General features: G+C 38.0%; 2 protein-coding genes and 1 pseudogene across 2 annotated transcripts in view; 2 read left to right on the top strand and 1 right to left on the bottom strand.

Moving 5' to 3' along the window:
• Positions 1-17,640, top strand: part of MMP26 (matrix metallopeptidase 26) — a 294,924-nt gene that overhangs the window by 144,070 nt on the left and 133,214 nt on the right. The window lies entirely within an intron of this gene.
• Positions 1,360-2,313, top strand: LOC112607377 (olfactory receptor 52R1-like). Its single transcript, XM_025358497.1, is given in 1 exon segment — positions 1,360-2,313. A coding segment is annotated over 1 exon segment (948 nt). The 5' UTR covers positions 1,360-1,365.
• LOC112605912 lies at positions 10,957-11,906 on the bottom strand (annotated as a pseudogene).

Genomic DNA, 17,640 nt, shown 5'->3' with positions numbered 1-17,640 from the left:
TTTTAAGGAACCATTTGGTCTAGGGAATGAAACATCTGTAAGTTCCCAAAGGCAATTTGTTAAGGAGCATTGGAAGGGATACTCTTCTTGCCTCTTCCTTTGAAGGAGGTAAGAACTAAGGATTTCAATCAAAACACAGAACAACTGAGTTTAAATAGTGAAAAGGTAGTGGATAAGAACCAAGTGAGCTTTGTGCCATCAATTCTGAGGTAGAAAGTAGTCACCACAGGAATCAGTGGGTAGAAGTAACCCAGGTAAAGCAAGTGCACACCAGAGGGTGGCATTCACACAGCAGTGCAACATTTAGAAGGAGAAATGAACATTACTTTCTTTTGGACACAGCATCAAGGTAAGGTCAATTGGATTTTATCAGAACATTTAGGATATTGTTAATCCAATCATGAGTCTATTGAATAATGATATTTATTTGTTATTTTCTCTAAGGATTTTAAAAATTAAACTCCTGCCCTGTACCAAGCACAAAGATACTATGTGTAGTGTAGGGTTCAGGGCAGAGTTCATGAAAAATTTACTATCTAGGATAGAGGCTGGCAAACTACAGCCTGTAGACTAAATCCTCTTTGGAGTTTATTTTTGTAAGTAAACTTTTATTGGAATTCAACCATACTCACTCATTTATATATTGACTATGGATGGTTTTACATCACCGTAGCTAAATTGATATGTTGTAACTAAGACTGTGTAGCTCAAAATTCCTCAAATTTTTGTGATCTGACTTTTTACAGAAAAACTTTGCTAACCACTAATTTAGGGGGGGCCTACACTAAGGATAAAATATTGAATTACAGGTACGTAATTGATCAGCAATTTATCCTTCAGCCCAAGCCCTTATGGTAACTGCCCTTAAGCTAACTCAACATCAATACATAAATTTCTATAAGCATTGAAGCCACACTGGCTTCCTAGCCTGACAAGTTGTCCGAGCAGCTTAACAGAGGGATAAATAAGACCTGTGCGAAAAGTTGATAATATCAGCTGTCAGTTTTAAAGAATAGAAGGAAAAGAATTACTATGACGTTATTTGTCATGATTTTTTTCCTTAATAGATTCTGCTTTCAAGAAAACATTGGTGCTTGAAAAACAACTGTACTTGCAGCGATCACATTTTGTTCTACCCTATTTTGAATGATATATATATATATATAAAATAAAGAATAGTATCATTTTATGTTGCAAGATTTTATTTATAAATAAAAAGGTTGAAATTATCCCACCTTATCTTTAAACTCAATTGCCCTATTACCCAATTGTCCCATCCAAAGGCATATCAATAATAATACTTGTTTTGATTCCTATTTGCAGAGAGTAGATCACTTTCCCAATGGAGAACATATTAACCAGCCCATGGTGCTGGCTTCAGGGAACAGCTGTTCTCATCCTGCGTCCTTCACCCTGCTTGGAATCCCAGGCCTGGAGAGTTTCCAGTTTTGGATTGCCTTTCCGTTCTCTGCCAGGCATGCTGTGGCTGTTGTTGGAAATATCACTCTCCTCTGCATAATCAGAATTGACCACACCCTGCATAAGCCCATGTACCTCTTTCTGGCCATGCTGGCTATCACTGACCTGGTCCTCTCCTCCTCCACCCAACCTAAGATGTTGGTCATATTCTGGTTTCATGCTCACGAGATTGAGTACCATGCCTGCCTCATCCAGGTGTTCTTCATCCATGCTTTTTCTTTTATGGAGTCTGGGGTGCTCATGGCTATGGCCCTGGATTGCTATGTGGCCATCTGCTTCCCACTCCGACACTCTAGCCTCATGACCCCATTGGTCATGATTGAACTGGGGACTGTCGTGATGCTGAGAGGGCTGCTGTGGGTGAGCCTCTTCTGCTTCATGGTGTCTAGGATGCCCTTCTGCCACCACCAAGCCATTCCCCAGTCATACTGTGAGCACATGGCTGTGCTGAAGTTGGTGTGTGCTGATACAAGCATAAATTGTGGGTATAGACTCTTTGTGGCCTTCTCTGTGGCTAGCTTTGATATGACTGTCATAGGTATGTCATACATGATGATTTTGAGAGCTGTGCTTCAGTTGCCTTCAGGTGAAGCCCGCCTCAAAGCTTTTAGCACATGTGCCTCCCATATCTGTGTTGTCTTGGCTTTTTATATCCCAGCCCTTTTTTCTTTCCTCACCCACCGCTTTGGTCATCATGTGCCCTGAGTGGTACATATCCTGTTTGCTAATCTCTATCTACTGGTACCTCCCATGCTCAACCCCATCATTTACAGAGTTAGAACCAAACAGATCAGGGACAGAGTTACCCAAGGATGTTGTGGAAACGTCCCTTGAGTCAAGGGTCACAAAATGACCACCACTTAAATTGCACCACTGATCTAGGGACATAAATGAATATTTTTCAGACTATTACTTACCATAAGTGAGTCAGCTATCCTCCAGAAACAAAAGCAACAATTTCAGGATGCCCAGGGCAAGAGATTTCTGAGACATGCCATAAAAACTTTGTTGGCCTCAGTTCATCATCACAAGAAAATAATAAGAATATTTTCACCTATTAAGTCAGTGAATGTTTTTTAAAAAAATGTCACCTTTCACAGATGATTAAGGTAAAAACATTATTTACACTACTGGTAGGAGTAAAACTTAGTACACTTCGTTTAAAAGAAATTTAGAAATGTAAATAAAATCGTTAAAAAGTATTCTCTCTATATGTATCTATATATCTATATCTATATATGCAATTTCCCCTCTGAGAATCAAAATTTTGGAAGCAAAAACCTGTACAAAGTAATGCATAAAATCATTATGCATAAAAACCCAACAGAAAACCAGTCAAATATTGTCCTGTTTTTCCAATTCTGTGAAGAAAGTCATTGGTAGCTTAATGGGGATGGCACTGAATCTATAAATTGCCTTGGGCAGTATGGCCATTTTCACAGTATTGATTCTTCCTACACATTCCATTACTGGGTATATACCCAAAGGAATATAAGTCATGCTGCTATAAAGACACATGCTACACATATGTTTATTGCAGCACTATTCACAATAGCAAAGACTTGGAATCAACCCAAATGTCCATCAGTGACAGAATGGATTAAGAAAATGTGGCACATACACACCATGGAATACTATGCAGCCATAAAAAACGATGAGTTCGTGTCCTTTGTAGGGACATGGATGCAGCTGGAAACCATAATTCTCAGCAAACTATCACAAGAACGGAAAACCAAATGCCGCATATTCTCACTCATAGGTGGGAATTGAACAATGAGATCACTTGGACACAGGAAAGGGAACATCACACACCAGGTCCTATTGTGGGGGGGAGGGGGGAGTGGTGAGGGGTGAGGGATAGCATTAGAAGATATACCTAATGCAAATGATGAGTTAATGGGTTCAGCACACCAACATGGCACATGTATACATATGTAACAAACCTGCATGTTGTGCACATGTACCCTAGAACTTAAAGTATAATTAAAACATATATATATTGTCCTGTAAGAAACCAGATGAATCAATGTGCAATTGAATATTAGATGCCTTTTAATATCTGACATTTGCAACAAGTATCTAAAGATGTAGTAAGTGATGAAGATATGCTATGTTTAGAAAAAAGATAAAGAATTGTCTTTAAGACTTGATGCCAATTCTAAAATGGAATGCATATACACAAAAAGAGATTCAAGAAATACATCCAAATCAAAGTAAAAACTATTCGGAGTAGTGAGGCTTGTAATATTTTCATTTTCTTTTTGGGCCTTAGTGTATTTTTAAAAAATATCTTCAATTGAGAATGTTTAATTTTAGTATGGGAAAAAGTCATGAAAATAACAACAGAAACACAGGTAAGGGATTAATTCAGTGCCAAAGTTTAGTGAGATAGGATGGACAATCTGAGAGGATGACAGACAGTGGCATAGATGAGAGCCATCGAAGCTCAGGGATCCAGATGTAAAATTGCTGCTGGATCACAGCTTCTTCAGGCTGCTAACTAACAATGGGGATCAGGTGAGCTGAAGTGTTGGTCTCTCTTTTCCAACATTTTCTTATTCCCCTAGGACAACGGATTTCAGAATGAAGCAGAAGTTTTTGGAAAGAATGAGGAAGATCTTCTCTTCTGAATGGAATATATTGTATGGTTTAAGGTGATAGGAAAGCTATTAGAAATTTTAATAACATATTTTCATGGTAATTTCTTTTTAATTAACATTTTAAACCATTTTTAAAAGCACGCTTGCTTTCAATTCATTGGACTTGAACTGTCAACCTTTCACAGCTCTTTCTGAGAAAGCCAATGAAGAAGGTTCTAGAATTCACGGTCTTATGTTTCTAAAGCCAAAATTAGATTAAGGTGCTTTGAGTGGATTCAGGAGCAGGTTTGCCTCTTCCAGAAAAAAACAGATTATGTTGAAGTCTGAAGATATTCCCCCAAAAGAATGGGTGTTCTGAGGAGCATTTTCATCCTTCCCAAATTTCAGAGTTAAAAGGACAATTTCTCTCTATCTGTAAATTAGTGAATGAGAAAATTTCTCTTTCTCTTTCTCTTTTTAAAATTAGCTTTCTTACTGTATAACTTGCAACGATAACATTTTAGTGTTTCTATACACATTTTGATGAGTTCTAACACCTGTGCAGCCACCAGTTCCTCAATCAAGATGAAGAACATTGCAATCATTTAATAAAGATTTCTCCTGCCCCACTGTAGTTAGTCAGCCCCCTTCCACCTCAACCAGGGAAACTTTCATATGATTTTTTCACTATAGATTAATTCTTATGGCCCTAGGACTGTACATCAATAGAAGAATAGATGATTTATTATTTTGAGTCTGTCATCTTTCATGTGTATAAAGTTTCACTCAAGCTGTTGTGCATATTAGTACATTTCCTGATTTTGCTGAGCAGTATATTCCATATTTTCAACATGCCTTTACTAATATAGTGATGCTTCTCTTCTTTGCTCTAGCCCTTCTACTATTTTTATACTTCGAAACACATCAATGGCTCGTCTGTCTTAAGTCTTTGCTCTTATTTCTCCAGTGGCCCCAGTTGTTCTTCTAGAGGGCATTCTGGCTCCCATTATTATCCTTCAGATCTCAACTAATGCCACCTTCTCCTAGAGGTTTCCTCACCCACTTGTCTTCACCAGCTCCTGAGCCATGCAACTTTTCTATCAATTCACGTATCCTGTTTCCAACTTATCACTTACCACAATCTCAAATTTTTATTATTTATCTATCATCTGTCCCTATGACTTGAATATAATTTTCATAAGAGAGTAGTGCTGTTTCTCACTCATTTATTCTAAAACCTAGCACACACATGAAAAAAAAGAAGAAAAAGAAAAAAAAAGAAAGGCACGTGAATGGACGAATTTGAATGTTTCTGATTTGATACATTGCCCCAACAGTTCCAGTACTGTCCAAAAGTTGGCATTTGTAAATATACTCATGCCTCACTCCCCCAAAACTGACTATAGTGCCAGAACTTTCAGTCTTAAGGACTCCTTTCATTGTCTGCACTGAAGTAACATTTTGAAGGAGGCTGTGTGATTTGGTTTGAATCTTTGCCCCCACCCAAATCTCATGTCAAATTGTAATCCCCAACGTTGGAGGTGGAGCCAGCTAGGAAATGATTGGATCACGGGGGCTGTTTCTCATGAATGATATAGAACCATCCCCTTTGGTTGCAATAGTGAGTGAGTTTTCATGAGATCTGGTCATTTAACACTGTGTAGCACCTCCCCTCTTACTCTTTCTTCTTCCTCTCTGGCCATGTGAGATGTACCTGCTTTCTCTTTACCTTCCGTCATGATTGTAAGTTTCCTAAGGCCTCCCCAGAAGCAGAAACTGTTATGCTTCCACAGCCTGCAGAACTGTGAGCCAATTAAATCTCTCTTTTTCAAAATGAATTATCCAATCTCAGGTATTTCTTCATAGCATTACGAGAATGGACTAACACATTGTCAAATAAGATAGGTTTGTTATAAAATAGCAAATTGTCTCTGACTCACCTCTTTTTATAAAAATTAAAATGTTTGTAACATTTTAAATTCCTATTCAAGCAATATATTAAGCAATTACTCTGCACCCAGCATTTTGCTGGAGAATGGGGATAGAATCAGGAATGAAAGAAACTGACAAACATAGCATCTAGTTTGCGTGATTTCTACCCAAAATCAAAATACTGAATTTCTACAGTTTTAGCTCCAATATTGAAACTATTATTTAAGATGTGTTGTACTATCATGATTGTAAGCTACCTTAGGTATTCTGAATCAATGAAAATAGACAATTCTCTTCCTTACAACTTGAAGATTCCCAGTGTCCATGACATGAAATACGTAACTAACCTAAAGTGTGTCTATACTCATTCACAAAAGCTCTCAAGTGAGTACATTGAGTGAGGGACTCCATTTTCCATGTGTTAATGGGCAGCGTCACCACAGTGCCTCTCTTCCCTCAAATAACACAAATCTATGATCATAGTGACTAAGAGAGGCCAGATAGAACATCTCAAAGGTGGACTCCAGTAAGTCAGCTTACTGTGGTTTTTAAACATTACTCAGAATCATACTGTGATGTCAGGGTTCAGTTCTAGAGTATTTTCCAAAGGGCAATGCCTCCTCAGTGATGTCTACTCTGCACAGAACCAAGCACAGTACTATTAGGATGCTGACATTTCATACTCAAATCAACAAGCATTTTTTGACCAGTGGCTGTGTACCCAGTGCAATGCGTGGTGCCTGGGATGTAGAGATAAAGTTTACAGGTCTTCCTTAGAACCCTACCTCTGCCCTCCTACAGTGCCTGTTCCATTCTACTCTCATCATACTTACTGACTTCTTTATATCCTAATGATCTGGCTCTGTGTGTGCCTCTATGTCTTATCCACCATGAAGAAAAATGTTGCTTTATTTACCTCAGATGTTGGCAAATCCTAACACAGAGGAGGCATCAATAAGTATGTGGGAAGCAATATCTTTCTATTCAAGGGAGGTGATAGGCACATGCCAGTAAAGACCTAAAACACATACTTTCAATACTCTGCATGTTAAGTATTTTAAGACAAAAATAAAATCCTAGGCCCCCAAACCATCTGAATGGATCCCTCCTCTCAACTAAGGGCATTCTAAAGTTAACCTGTCAATCTAGTTCAAGCCATGATGAGAAGGTGAAGTCAGGCATGCCTCATTACCATTAACATCAACACAGACCTTAAGACTGGTAGAACAGACTCTTTAAGTCTGATATGAAACATTTCCAATTTGTCCTCTCTGAAACCAGCTACCTGGAGGTTTCATCTGTGTGATAAAACCTTGGTCTCTACAACTCCTTATATTAACCCAGACAATATATTCTATTGATTCCAGGTCATTAGATAATAATCAATTGCCAATCAGAAAATCTATGAATCTGCCTGTGACCTGGAAGCCCCCACTTTCAGTTGCCCTGCCTTTCCAGACTGAACCAACGTACACCTTACATGTATTGATTGATGTCTTATGTCTCCCCAAAATGTATAACACCAAGTTGTAACCTGATCACCTTGGGACAGGTCAATAAGGCCTCCTGAGGCTGTGTCATTGACATGTCCTTAACCTTGGCAAAATAAACTTCTAAATTAATTAAGACTTGTCTCAGATAATGTTTGCTTTATATTATTGTTGGTGTTTATGCTGTGTGGGTAGGCCTATGGCCCAAATCTCCCCAAGAAAATGACTAGGCTGAAGGCAGCAGGAGTGTGAGGTCCTGTTATCCCACCTTGACATTAAAAATTTTAATGTTTAATTTTGGCCTACAAATCCTGAAGTCACTGGCTCTTCCTACTCTGTCTACTGAGGTCAGAGGTTTGAAAGCCAGAGAGGGAAGGAAAGAAAGGCCCAGGCAATGTGCTGCCTGATTTTGCAGAGCATGGCCCTTCCCTTTACTTCGTCTCTACCCCAGATGAGGCTGGGCTCTCAGTTTGTGGTTTTCAGTTCTCCACGTGTCTATCCTAAGTGTGGCCATCATGGAAGACATGTATAATATGTAAATGAGCTCATCCAAATATCCCTTGTAGATGAGGAAACAGAAACCAAGGAATCCAAGTAGCAACTTTGGGTTTCTTTCTGAGCCAGAAAATAGAAAAACTCAAAAGGTGGGAAAACAGTAAACACATAAGTAAATAAACAGAGCCACTAGATGGGAATTGAGTCTCTCTAAGAAATCAGGTAAAAGTCTTAAAGAAATGTGTAAGCAAAAGGTTATGGACTACATAACTCTGAGGAGGAATTCACATTGTCATTCAATTTAATGATGCCCCTGAAGTTGTAGAAAACTGTTCCGCAGGGAGAGAATAAAAGATAAATTTTACTTGTGCCAATTTCTGCTTCTTGAATGTGCCAGCTCCATTTGAAATCTCATGCTTTGAAAAAAGGACCAAGGCCTACAGGGAAGAAAGAGAAGCAGGATGCCTTCTCACTCTATCTCCCCATGTTAATTGGTTTCCTGACTGAGTAGAAAGGGCTCAGTGGATGTTTAAGCCAGATTTGCAGCAGGAGTTCTCTTGGCACCAGAAACAGGGCAATCATAGCGCACGGTCTCTGCAGCAGGAAGGTATGGACAAGACATTAGGAAGGGAAAGTCTGTTCCAGGAGGGGTAAATGTTGCTCTGGGAAAGGAATAGAGAAGCCTAACATGTGGTCACATAGGCTGTGGACCAACTGGGATGGTGGTTTGAGTTATCAACTTTATGAAGATAGTTTTATTGAATAGCACAAGGCATGGGGAAAATTCATCCATTCATTCATTTCTTCAGGAACTTCAAGGAACTCTTTAATGTGTCTTCTGTTTTACTAGCCCTCAACAGCCATATTTTAAAAAAAATTTCATAATTAATTGAAGTTGTTTTAAATGTGTCCACTAAATCACTCTTACTACTGCATGCCCAGCACTTAGTGGCCTGTAATGGCATAAGTATTAATAGGACAAGTTCATTTGTTACATGAAGAAATACGTGAATGATGAATATTGTGTTCTAAAGAGGTCTCAGAGAGCATTTTTAAAAGTGAGTAAGCCCCAGTATTGCTTCTCTGGGAGCTCTCGCTCTCACTGAGCAGTTGGCTCATCGACAATGGCAACTCATCTAGTAGCAGCTACAGAAGAAATTAGCCCTGAGGTATTATCCTTTTCCCAAGGTTCCTGGACAATAGGGCTGAGATTGCCTTAGGTGTAGCAAAGGAGGAGAAGCACTGCAGAAGCAGGAGACCTGGCATCTCCCAGGAGTCCCAGCTCAGGCCTTTCCTCAGTGTGTGACTAGAGAAGTTTCTGCCCTTCCTTACTCCATCAAGTTTGTCTCCATTTCCTCTCTTCTCAGAATAAGGCAGCAATCAATGATCAGGCATGCCTACATCCCAACACAGAGAAAGCATTTATGTGTACACAAGGAAGCCTGTATATTTATAAATTCCTCCTTGGCAGGGGTACTTGAGTGCACAGATCTATTGAAAAGGGGTCTGAAACACAGAAAACGTTCTACTCAAAAGTAGGATTTTTCTCAAAAGTAGGATTTTTTTTTTTTTTTTTTTTTTTTGAGCAGGAAGAACATATTGAGCACCCATGCAGGGCATGGAGAAGACACAAAGCCTAACACTGAACTCGGTCCTTACGATTTTGTACGGAGAGATAGACTTGTAAAAAATTAGAAATGCAATTCATTTGGGCCAAACAATACAATCACATATTTTGAATCTAGCTCTGTCACTTGGAAACTGGATGACCTTGAATAGTTACTCAATGACTCTAAGTCCCATTTCCCTCACATGTAAATGTTGATTAATGCTTTTTCCCAAAGTTGTTGGGGAAATTTACTGATATGCTCTATAAAATCTGCTAGCATATTTTCATATTAACAAATTAAATGTGATATTACAGTGTAATAGGTAATTGCCTTGTAATTGTCTGTATGCATCTTTTTCTACAGAAAAATCATCCAAAGTTTGAGCAGAAAATTGCTGTATTTTCCCCTGTATCTCCATGGTCTAGCATCATGACTGGCATTTCATCAGTGTTCAATGAATATCTATTGAATGAATAAGTAATCACTCTAGCAACTTTGTTGTATAATGATTAACACAATTCCTAAAGCATGTACTAGACTCACTGCACAGACATATTGCACATATACCCACATTTGTGTACCTTCAATTTTTAAATTTCTCTATGCTGAGAATCTTCACGTGCCTTACACAAAACCCAGGAATAACTTTACTCAGTAAAATTTTACTGCATCCTCTAGTACACAGCAAAATTAATGTCACTTATGCTGAGTCAAAAGAGTAAAGGCAGAACACCTATTAGTCTACTAAGTATGTGGCAAGAAACTAGAACTATGATAAATATGTAAAAAAGTGATGCCATAGAAAGGGAAAAAAGTATGCATCAAGGAACCACAGATATGCCCACTTTTATTTCATCACAGATATCCATTACCAATAACTGCCTAAACATAAAGATAAATTTTTGATCCTATAACACTTTTCCTTACTCTAAGAAAAATGTATATATCAGATACCAAGACCTTTGGTCTTGCTATAGGACTTCTTGAATCTTTCTTACTGTAATTATTATTAAATTGATAACCAAGGGTAAAATATAACTTAATATTTTATGAATAAGCATACATAAGTGTTATATGGATGAATGTGATAATTTGTTCTCACTGATGCTCATCTCCAGTGTCAAAGAAAAGTGTGAAGCTACTTAATGAATTAGATTTAGATTTTGTGATACCATATGTCAAAATGCACACATTCCAAAATACGGTATATACAGAACAAAAATGACCTGTTATGTATCTTCACCCACAAGCCTTACCCATTCCTGCATTTCTCCAGATGTACAAAATTTGATGCACCGTAACTGTGGAAAATTAAATAATTAATTCTTCCAGTGGATACTTACTCTACTTCTTACACATGATTCTATTCTACTAGACCCTATTTTTTCTCCTCTGGAACACTTGAATGATCCTTCTTCGAATCTGCTTGGTCTTCACACTGTAGGCAATGGGGTTTAGCACAGCGGGGAGCAGTAGGTATATATTGGCCATGAGCATGTGCACTACTGGTGATAAATGTTCCCCATATCTGTGAATCATGGAGGCACCAATAAAAGGAACATAGAAGAGAAACATGGCAGACATGTGAGAGAGGCAGGTGCTGAGGGTTGTGAGCCTTTCACCTCTGGAGGCAATGCCCAGCACAGTCTTCAGGATGAGTACATAAGACATTAGAATGAGGAGGGCATCAAGCCCCAGTGTGAAGATGACGACATGAAGCCATAGAGGCTGTTGACGTGGGTGCTGGCACAAGCTAGCCACATCATATCTTGGTGAAGATGATATGAATGAGACAAGACATTGGAATGGCAGAAGGGTAGATGCTTTATAAGGAAGGGCACAGGGAAGACCACACAGATTGCCCGGATGAGGACAGCTATTCCAGTCTTTCCAATAACACTGTGAGTGAGGATGGAAGCATAGTGTAATGGGTTTCAGATGGCCACAAATCTGTCAAAGGCCGTGGACACTGGGACTCCTGATTCTGCTATTCCAAATACATGGATGAAGAACATCTGCATGATGCATGCATCAAAAACAATCTCAGGGGCATTAAACCAGAATATGCTGAGCATGGAGGACAAGGTGGACATGGAGAGACTAACGTCAGTGAGAGCCAAGATAGAGAGGAAGTAGTACATGGGCTCATGGAGACTCGGCTCCACCTTGATGATAGCTAGGATGGTACCATTTCCCAGGAGTCTGAGTGTGTAGAGAAATCCCAGGGGAAAGGCCAATCATGAGTTCTTGTCTGGCATTCCTGGGATACCTGTCAAGATGAAACTATGGCGGTTGGCATATGATGCATTCAAGTTCATCATGTTGTTCTCACCATCGGTGGGGCTAGACTCTTCCACTTGGTTCGCAGCTCCCAAATAGAATATATATTCTCATATGGACAGAACAATGGCTTTATGAATACATAGGTAGAATAGCAGAAGAAAGAATAAAGTTAAAAAACAACTTTTAGATGATACTTGTAACACTTTGTCTTTTTCCTTCCTCCACAGTCACATGTGATTACCTCCCTTCTCTTGGAATAAATTTCTTTATTTGAAAAATGGAAACAAGAGTAAACATCCAGTGTTTAGACTGTAAAGAATTTTGCTGTCTCCTTTGATATATCCTCCTCATATAGTTTTCAAGGTTTAGCAGAAAAGAAGTAGACATAACCAAGGTCTTAATAACATAGAGCATATTGCTAAATAATTTTTAAAAACCCCACTAAAAAACCTCACAATACCATCACAACACACCCATGACTATATACAATCCCACTGTCATCACAACCTACATCCACATAAATCCATGTGTATGAGGATGTATGAGGATATTTTATATATATGTATAGATATGTATAGATACATACAGATACATACATATATACATATAGATACATACAGCTTCCAAGTATACACATACATACTTCTATATACACATACACATAAATATACTAGGTTGGTGCAAAAGTAATTGCAGTTTTTGCCTTTTTTAAATCTAATATGTTCGTGTGTGTGTGTGTGTATATATATATATATATAGAGAGAGAGAGAGTATGTATCCTGGATATCTATTGTAAGGATAATTGTAATGAATTACATATGCAAATAGACACATTATTGGATGAAATTATTCTATTTAACATTTAATCTTTAGAAATTTAAACAATTTATAATTTTCCATAGTCTCATTTTAAGATAGCTAGAAGAAAATAAAGCTTATTGGCTCATAAACAACCACAGATAAGGTATAAGGTAATACTTAGCCCAGTTCTTTCAGGCTCCCTAACTGATCTTTCTGTATCCATGAGTGCCCCTTTCTAATACATTCTTCATTCGGCAGTTAGACTAGACTTTTTTAGAACAAATATAAATCTCATTTATTTATTTCAAATAAAACTCCTTTAAGGGTTCCCAATGTACTTAGAACAAAGCTCTAAATCCTTATCTTAGCCCTCAATGTAAAGCGAGATTCAACCCCTACCTACCTCTCTAGCACCGACTCACACCATTTACTCTCCCCTTCAGTCTCTTTAATCCAGCCAAATTTGCAGTCTTTAAGTTCCTGGGTCCCAGTGAGATACTTCCTGATATAGCGTTTCTCCATGAATTCTTTCCAGGTTTTTATGTTTTTCTTCACCCCTCGTGAAGCTCTTCTTTGCCTAAGCAAAGCCTAGCTATCCTTCCCAATTATGCCGATTCCAAATACCCATAGTAGCTTAAGGTTTCCTCATATGTTGTTTTCATATTTTTGGGCTCTTCCTTCTTATCAGTGAGTATAGTTAAACATTGTGTATGTATTTGTTTAATGTCCATCTCTCCTACTAGAAGTTAAAATTTCCTGAAGTAAAGGACTGTTTTATGGTTCATCACCTCATTGAGCATATGCAAGGCATTGTTAATTTTTTCCATATTAGTGCAATTAAGACATAAAACAATGAATGGGTGAATATGGATGACTGAAGCTCAATCTTCTTTCAGAAGAGAAGTCTTATAATCCCTCAAACTCTGTTCTGATCTCCTGCAGATGAATTAAAAATCTTCAACAAAGAGAAAAATCTATTTTTCTAAGAGACCACAGACAAAAACTTAAAATTGGGAGTCTGTGAGAGGTACTATGGTGTCTTTGTTCTCGCCTAGGTACTTGCGAGAAGAGCGAAAAACATTTCAAAATCTCGTCTGGGAGCTCTGAAGTAAGAATGAGATCAGGCATGTAAGAACAAGTAGTTTCCCTACCTTTTCTGCCTCGTTTCTTTGCTCTAGGATGAGGATTTTCTGTTAGAAAAACGTGACTGCTAATAAGTTATTTTACAGATTTGGGTATCTTAGACACAGAAGAATTTTTGAAAGGTAGTGTAGTCCACTCATACTTGTTGTGTTGTGTCTTTCTAACAAAATTTGGGCCCCTCCCTCCCAGAAATCAGAATGGTGAGATCTAAACAAAGCACTTTGTGATGCCTGCCTAACCTTCTGCCTGCACTCTGAGGAGGGGTTTTGTTTTACTTTAAATGTTAAATGAGAGCCTTCACTTGTTTGGGCCTGCTGTTCTGTATCCACAGCCATTCTTGTGGTTTTCAGGTGGGAATGACCAGCTGGTTCATCCCTACTAGTGGTTTTTCTTGGGACCTACTTGAAAAATCTTTAACATTCCTGAAGTCCTGAGGACCTGCTGAAACCCTGTTCTTCCATGCAAATAGTTGATTCTTGTTTATCCCTGATGTTTTACTGTTTTTGACTCTGATTTTCCTTACCTGAATCAGTGTTTCACCCTCATCTTCTTTTTTTCATTCTTATCTCCATTCTTCATATTCTTTCTTTTAATCTTCTTTAATTTCCAGACACCTCCTTTCTCTATCTCCCAATGAAATTCTTATACATTCTTCCATTCCATCTTTATTTTATGCCTAGCCTTGCACTACGTCTTCCCCATAGTGTATGTCTTCTTCTTTTACTCCTAATAACAACACCTGCATTTTACCTTTTCTTTCCATCTTTGCTTTCTACCACCACATGACACTCTATACACTATTCTCATCTGTCCTTATCACATTCCTCTCTAGAATCTTTGTGAGGATTTAATTTAAAAATGTCCTACATAATCTTACACAGAGCTTGCTATGTAGAGGACATGGAAAAAATCTTTTAAGATTAATTTATTACCTTTATCAACCTGGTGCTATGGTTCAGAATTAATTTGGTTTCTTTCCTTTCCTGAGACTAGCATGTGGAGGCCCTTATAAGACTGCTCAAACCTCTGTTGATGTCTAGAGTCATCAAGATTCTCCAAGAATTTCACAACTTCTCTGAAAGAACTTCCATGAAGGGTGTTATGTAGTGCCACTTGAGCTATACCTTCCTAATTTCCCTAAGGATTCTAAACCCTTCCTTTATCTGTCAAACTGTCCTCTATTCAGTCAACATTTATGCAAAATTTTTCTTCATTTTAATTTTATTTGCATAGTCTTAGCCAGGTGTGAACTCACGTACATGCACACAATTGCGTGTGTATGCATGCGCAAACACACACTGATTTGAATCATGTTTAATCACTAAGAAAGATTTACAGTTCCAGTCCAATTTCAGTGGAGGTCTTCTCACTCCAAAGCCAGTCTCAGTCTCAATGATGACATAGTGTTGCAATTTGCCATGAAACAGAGCTGGAGTTTACTGTTGTTTGGAATGGATAGAATGATTGTCTGGACTCTGCCTATCAGGAGCATCTAAAAAAATGTTCTTTGAATTTGCTGAACTTCTTTGGTTTTCTGAATTGTTATTCCAATACCTCATGTATAATTTCTTGCATTTAATTTAATGTATTTCTCTGTAAGGATGTTTTGCATTAATGAGGTAATTCTTAAAAATACAAGAACAGCTGGTTTCTCTAGTCTGTGCCTCTGTGTGGTCAGGCCTTAAATTGTTCACAGATCCTTTCCATCACATCTTTATGCCCTTTTGATCTCATTTATTTTCCATCACAGGCATATTCACATAATCACAGCAGAAAACAAAAGTCCCATATAAACAGTTCTTGTGGTGATGCTTTAGTTTAGGCATGATTGAGATTATATGGCCGAAGGCTATTCATTTATTTTTAATTTCTAAACCCATTTCTTCCCCACTGTGTACTACAACCGAAAAGAGACAATGCATGCTATAAACATTAAGAGCTAGGGCTTTATAATGTGTGTCAATACATTTTTAATAAAAAATTGTGAATATTTCTGTCTGAAATACTGTTGGGGATAGAACTAAAAACACACAAAATGCTTGATGCAACTCCCCCTGAGTGTTAAACTGGTGGCTTGAACTTCCCTGAAGGTATCAGGCCTTGACTCCTCCATGTCACAGAAACTAATGCCACTGCTAGGATCAACTTCAGAAAGACTCCTATATTATCCCAGTAATTTCCTATTATCGGGAGCTTAATCCATGAAAGGTCTTCCTGTCTATATCTAAAATGGTTAAATATAATAAAAAGAACAGAGTTCATGAGTCTTATATACTGTGTTTTAATTTACAGTTTTAATTTTGTCAGCTCGTTGGACTTAGGGAAAGTTATTTAACCACTCATTCATTCAGCATTCCTTGTTAGCTATTATTAAATGAGTTCTACTGGTGAAGTCCAGCTATTCCTCCTCCTTCCCATCAGCATTTATACAACCAAATAGGCCTGATGGAAGTCATATAAGCATATTGACTATTCTCATTTTAAATTTATTTATTAATAAAATTATAAATTAATTGCCAAAGGCCTCACATATTCTTTCATTGCTTCCAAATTATGACACTTTATTTTTTCCTCTGCTTGATTATCTCTACTAGCATTAGAGATCTGGTTTCCTTTTTCATTAGGAAAAAGAAATTAGCCAGTATTTGTCTAATTTCTTTGCTTAATTTTAATGCAAAACACTCTAAAGCATGAAAAATAATTATTAGGAAGGGAAATTTCCTCTGAAGTAGAACTAATGAATCCTCTTTGCTCAAAAAGGGGGAATATATGAACCAAAAAAAAACTTAAAAAAAAATGACTCTATGAAAACTAACTAAAACAGGCAACATGTTGAGAAACATTCATTCTTGAAAGCCTTTACAACTTCAGGCCAAAATACCACTCTCCTGCCATTGTCAAATTATTATTCTTTTCCTTCTTCTTCTTCCTCCGCCTCCCCCTCCCCCTCCCTTTCCCTCTTCTCCTCCTCCTCTTCCTCCTCCTCCTCCTTCTTCTTCTTCTTTCTTCTTCTTCTTCTTCTCCTTCTCCTTCTCCTTCTCCTTCTCCTTCTCCTTCTCCTTCTCCTTCTTCTTCTTCTTCTTCTTCTTCTTCTTCTTCTTCTTCTTCTTCTTCTCCTCCTCCTTCTCCTTCTCCTTCTTCCTCTTCTTCTTCCCTCTTCCTTCTTCTTCTTCTTCCTCTGACAGAGGAGTAGGAGGAGTAAGAGGAGTAATTGTTTCAGCAGTAGTTTTTCCAGATTGGGAGTGGTTGACAAACCAGCAGTTGTGCTGCCAGACAGTGCAGACTCAACTTCAGGTAGAAAGAAAAAAGCAAAACTTGGTTAACTAAGACTGGAAAACTCAGTAGGAAATAAACAAGCACCATCCAGTTTTAGTAGTCATCGGGACATTTTACAGGGAGAACCTGGAAATTATTGTTATGGAAGGGCTCTCCATATATCTCTGGCTTTGTGAGAAAGTTTTCAAACATGTGAGAGAAACTCGAGAAAGCTTTCTGGCATGAGAAAGCAAAGAGAGACTTGAAAACTGGTTGAATATTAAATGTATGCTACACACACCACTCAAATCAATCAGTGCAAGTGTTTCTGACTGAAGGGTTTTAACAGCAATTTCTGCCTCAATATTGGCATACCACCAAGATGTGTATACTCATGGGCAATTCCTAGGAAGCCAGGCTGAGAAAGTGGAATACAAATAAAATGATCTGGAAGTAATCAGTGGTTACACTTAGTGTAATAATGTGAAATATGAGTGATCTGAAATGATCAGTGGCAACAATTAGTGCAAGAGATTTATTTTGAGAAGACAAATTTCAGTTTAAATTCATACA

The sequence above is a fragment of the Theropithecus gelada genome, chromosome 14, assembly GCF_003255815.1.
Source record: "Theropithecus gelada isolate Dixy chromosome 14, Tgel_1.0, whole genome shotgun sequence".
NCBI lineage: Eukaryota > Metazoa > Chordata > Mammalia > Primates > Cercopithecidae > Theropithecus > Theropithecus gelada.
This window is presented reverse-complemented; position numbering and strand designations above follow the sequence as displayed.